Source organism: Cryptotermes secundus, unplaced genomic scaffold (genome assembly GCF_002891405.2).
Source record: "Cryptotermes secundus unplaced genomic scaffold, Csec_1.0 scaffold123, whole genome shotgun sequence".
NCBI classification, from domain to species: Eukaryota; Metazoa; Arthropoda; class Insecta; order Blattodea; family Kalotermitidae; genus Cryptotermes; species Cryptotermes secundus.
Window position 1 is genome coordinate 514,304 of NW_019736394.1, and position 5,503 is coordinate 519,806.

Sequence of the window (5,503 nt, forward strand, 5' to 3'; positions counted from 1 at the left end):
CGGAGCTGACGCGCCGAGCGGAGCCGAAGTCAGCCGAGTCCCAGCGTCCTGGTAGCTATGCAACACAAGTCAACAGCGGTGACGTAAGACGGCATGAGGTAACAGCGTTGCTAGGTTATACGCAGACACTGTTACGTGGCACGCAACGACGCTGTTGACGCGGGCAAGCGGTAACAGCGAACGGCATATAAGCCGGCTGAGCAGCAAGCGAGAGCCAGTGTGTGATCAACAGTTCACCAGTCAGCAGTGAACGAGTAAAAGCGTGATAACCAGTTATATTTGGAGTGTTTAATTCAGCGAGACTTGTATAGCTATCGTGCTATTAATACGTGAAGACTCTTGAAGAAAGTATTAAGAGATTTTGTTGTAGGGTTTGTAAAGTGTGGAAACCCGTAACATTGTTATCATTAATTGTAGCCGATACTTGTAGAGTGTTAAATAAAACAATTAACCATCTCTACGGCGTCTTAAGTGACGTAAACACGTTACAATACTGAGATAATGACAACACCATAAAAATAGATTACTAAATGAGACAAATTCTTAGATTGAGAATAATGAAGAGGTAATGTGTTGATTATTCTTAGACGTGTGTTTATTATCCATACATGTAAGGTGAAGATAATGCTAACATTGTATAGTCTTGGTTCCCTGCACTTGAGGCCCTGCAGATTGATGTTTGGAATTTTTTTTGTTTGTTTGTATATAGGTATGCATGTAAAAGTAGTCCAAACATAAAGGGAGATTCCTGCTGAGACAGTATTTCCTGATAAGAGGTACCACTTATGAATAATTGTGACATTTAAGTTTTCTTTTCTGTGTGTGGGTGTTGGTGGGTGGGGGGAGATAGTTTCCTTTGGAGACTGTCTGTTCGGTATGTACATAGCATTGAAGACAAGTTGCATACTTAGAAGCCAGCATTCGTCTACACTGCATATCAGCAAGAAACGTTGCAGTATTTCATGTAATAACAAGTTCATGAAATATTTGTGTGTTGACTGTGAACAGTTTGGTTGAAACCGGATGTAGACTTTTCCAGAGAACATATTTAATCTGTGTGTGTACTGCATAACCCTCAGACAAAGGCAATACTTTGAGTGTGGGAGTGAATTGGAAAAAAAGTTAGTTTGTGAAATTAGGCTGTAAAGCATGCTGGGATGGTTTGTGGTACTCAGTATTAACCCCCTGCCCAGTAATATACACAGACTTGGTTGGGCCCATTATACACCTCACAGGCCTGAAACTTTCCAATTATTTCCATCTGTTTTGAGGTATTTGTATGCATATATATTCTTGGTGTCATGTTCTATATTTCTTTGGGCCTATCATATAGCTTCCTTTATTTTGAAATTTCTCATGTAACACCACATGCCTGTGGTCTATGCGTTTTATAATTCTATCACTGTTTTCTAATTTTTCATGGTCAAAGGGTGTAACCAGTTGTCCGTTGCATGAAATACATTTTAGCTGATACTTATCCTCTCTCACTATACTCTTTATAGTATTGGATTGAAAATTTTAGTTTATGATACACAGAATTTTGGTGTACCTTACTCAGGTTTACATTCGGATTCTTTTCCCTTCCCTTATGATGCTTTAGTGTATTAACTGACTCAAGTGGGGCAGGTATTTATTCAAACAATTTTCTTGTTTTAATAAAACTGCGGTGGAAGCAATATGGACAGAAGTTAATAAGGCCAAGTACATTTACCAGAGGAGGAAAGTATTACAGAATTGCGCCGAAGAGGAATTTCTCAACACATTTTAAGTTTGATTACAAACGAAAATTTTATTGAGGAGAATGTAAAGGAATTTTAACCAACATGAGACTTGGATCAAGGGTTTAAATGAAAATGACGTCAGTGGAAATTGATGGGAAAATAAAGAGAAATATCTCCTGCCCTTTCATTCAGCGGGCCTGGATTCTGAAATATGGGCTTTGAAAGTTCTCTCTTTGATATGACTGTGGTACAAGATAGTTGTCCTATATAGCTGAGAGGATAATGCTTCAGACTTATAGTGTGAAGGTGTCAGGTTAGATAGATCCCATATGCTTTTCTTTTTAATTTACATCAGTAAACATTTAAAAACTATAATGAATCACATACAAAATGTTTTCTGTGTGTAATACATATCTATATAAATAAATATTATTGGTAAAAGAGATGTACCATTTAACCTTTAATGTCCGAAGTGCACCGATCGGTACAGTGAGGAGCGGGGCCCTGATTTTGATGACATGTCATCTTTTTATCCTTGTATCCTATTCAGTGCCCTAAATATATAAATCCTGGATATGAGCTGCTGGTTACAGAAACGTAACTTTTATAGGTAATTTTTTGTCATTTTTCATCATTTTTAACTTTTTAGGCCATTTCTTCAGTTTGGGGTAATTTTTCTGTAAATCTTTGGACTTGTAAGGATATTTTTTGTCATTTAGCCATTTTGGGGAATTTTTCTACATATGTTTTCAGAAATGTGAATAAGAAGCAAGTAAAGTTTTCTTTCTCTTTCTCCTGCCTCTACAAAGGCAGGCTTCAAATTCAATCATATATTGCTTAATTTTCAACATAAGAACTAGGACGAACTTAAAAGAGTATCATCGAGTTCACAGTGTTAATAAAGATTAAAAATACATTAATAGATTTTCCATGACATGATACATTTTTATGTAGTCTTCAAATGTTAGATAAGATTTCTGGATTTTTTGGTAATTTTATAGGTCATTTTCTGGATTTTAGGTATTTTATAGGCAATTTTTCTGGATTTTTTGGTCATTTTAAAAATACTTTTATGTCATCAAAATCCAGGCCCTGGTGTGGCCGTCGTGGCCGAAGTACACAGATTTGTTCAGTCGGGCATTTAGACTCCACTAGTGGAAGTGCGCACACACTCCGCTAGTAGATGTGAACGCCCAGTCTTATATATTTAGTTTTTAATAGAGTAAAATTCAATGCACATACCTTTTTTGTAGTTATATGTTTGATGTGTATACAGGGTTAACCCCCCGCGTCATGTAACTGAATCTCGCCTTTTTACGTACCTCTTGAAGCACCCGAGAATGCATAGTCCCAAGTTATAAATCTTGCACTTCAGTTGGCTTTCAATTTCATCATCTTCAAAACAATGTATCATTGCCATTTCATGATGATGTGTAACTACAATATTCGAATTCACCATGAACTCACAGAAAATTGAATGCACCCTATATCTCGGCTACAGTGCATTTGTTTATTTACGATCATAGAAAGTGCAATATTCTGTCTCAAATGCAATAGAAGGTCTTGGCATTGAAGAAGGGAACAAAGACTCTTGAAATGTAATGCTTTCACTTTTCTGTCCTTTAATCAAAAGACACAAATGTCTGAAGAGTGCAACAAAGATGTGAAAATTCCCAGCAGAGAACCAAATGATTTGATTGCTTCCAGCTGGTTTATGGAACCAGAAAATGCGAAAATATTTCAAGTGCTAGAAGCAGGAGTAATTTTATAATGCAGAACTACCCTATGAAGAAGCAGGGAACAATTTTTACAGTATGCATCAAAATTACAAGAAAAAATTAAGAATATAGTATAACTTCTTTGTCTAAATATTTTCAAATCTTATGTTGTAATATGCGACACTGTGTTCGTTGCTGATAAAAATAAAGTTAATTCCTTTCATTTATCCTAAAAATTGTATTAGATACATCATTTTTAAATACAGTGTAAACGTCCTAACAGGAATTGATATTCAAACGTAGAGTGACAATGGGCATTTAAATAAACTCAAGCTCAAGCTACCACCATGTTAAAAGTCCGGCGTTTACAGGTTTAAGACCACTGTGGTAAGGTGTATGACAACACAGTATGCAGCACTTCCCCATACAAGTCATGTTTGATGTGTATTTAAGCTTGCCAATTTCCATTTGAATTGAGAGTGCAGTCTTCTTTTATGTGACAGTATGTGACAGATGCTACCATTGTTTCAGAGGAACCTGCACCAGTCTTCATGGCGTCACATCCCAGAAGACTGTAATCTTGATTACTTACTACCTTGAGAATCTCAAATCTGCCATTATATTCACTGTGGGAAAGTTGAGTTGGAACACTTTTAAGTTCATGGCAGTGGAAACTTATCTATTGTTACAGGTGTAAAACAGCAAATGAACATGGAATTTGAAACAACAAGAAGTATACAGGCTTTTAAAGATATTTTGTGTGACCGGTATGGCACTAGTGACTTCATGTGGATGTCACAAAATTGGCAGCCTCGTTTAGCACATCAGCATACCTTCAAGACCAGTCCACAGAAAATGAAACTGGATGTTCTTAAGTGCCCTCGATTGCAGCATGTCATTGAGGAGGTTAAGTACAATCTATCTTCTTTCCTTTTTCTTCCAGTTTTTATAAGAAAAGATAAGTTGGAATTATTATTTTCTCTTATGACTTCGTTCTGCCTCTCCATGTATCTGTCAACTCTTAAATCTTTAAAGTAATAAACATATTTTCTTGAATCATCATATGAATGCCATGCCATAAGAAGGTATCTCATCTTTGTAACGTTCAGTTTCTACAGTCAATAATACCAGTGTGTTGATGTTGTAAACTTGTCAGGTAGGAATGACATTAGTAGCATTTGGCCTGGCTTCTGAAGTTTGTGATACTATAGCTTAAAAAAGTGCAGTTTCTGTCAACTTCTTCATATTTTTGTAGGATAAATATAAAAACAGTGGTGTGACAGAAGCACAAAATCTACTCCCTGTTTCATTTGATAACAATAACTGAGGAATCATTGCAGCTAGAAGAAGGGTGATGGTAGAGAACTTTTGGATTATGGTCTTGCGAGTTATTACACCAAGAAGTTTTATAGGTCAAGAATGCTGACTTCTGGGATGCGGTGCCATGTAGCTATTGTGTAAATATCACATATATCATATTTATACAGTATCTACACAGTGCCACATCCCAGAAGACGGCATTCTTCATAGTCACCGCCATGAAAACCTCAAATCTAACATAATTTTGTAGGTGATTACCAACATTTCAAACAAACCGCTGCATCCTTGTTAGGGCCAGAAGCTCAGACAGTGGCAGTGTGTACTATCATAAATTATACACAGAGGGAGGTCACTAAGTTGTGTAATAATCTTTGAAAGGTGTGTTACAATGTCTATTTTTAACCTGTTTTCCTTATTTTGGAAAGGTAAAAGGCTTATGACAATGACTTGCTGTCTGCATGTCTGTCCATGTGTGTCTATGTGTTCCCCCCATAACAGCTTTTGAATGCCTCACCCATTCTTTATGAATATGTATGAATTTGTGTATATCATGCCACCTGAGCCAATCTCTATGATGTACTTCACAAATGTTAGAGTTTTTAAATTACAAAAAAAGGTAATAAGGATTATATCTGGAGTGGGACCTAGAGACTCTTGTAGGGATCTTTTTAAGAAATTGAATATACTGCCATTGTCATGTGAATACATTCTCTCGTTGATGATGTTTGTGATTGATAATCAAAC

At 36.4% G+C, this 5,503-nt stretch overlaps 1 protein-coding gene across 6 annotated transcripts in view; it reads left to right on the forward strand.

The window, feature by feature from the left end:
• Nucleotides 1-5,503, forward strand: part of LOC111869804 (dihydroxyacetone phosphate acyltransferase) — an 81,144-nt gene that overhangs the window by 33,849 nt on the left and 41,792 nt on the right. For 3 of the 6 annotated variants that reach the window (XM_023861578.2, XM_023861577.2, XM_023861584.1), the window contains exon 2: nucleotides 4,131-4,345. In XM_023861578.2, the coding sequence (XP_023717346.1) occupies nucleotides 4,145-4,345 (201 nt within the window). In that variant the 5' untranslated portion in view covers nucleotides 4,131-4,144. The other 3 variants (XM_023861582.1, XM_023861581.2, XM_023861583.2) reach the window with 3 other exon arrangements.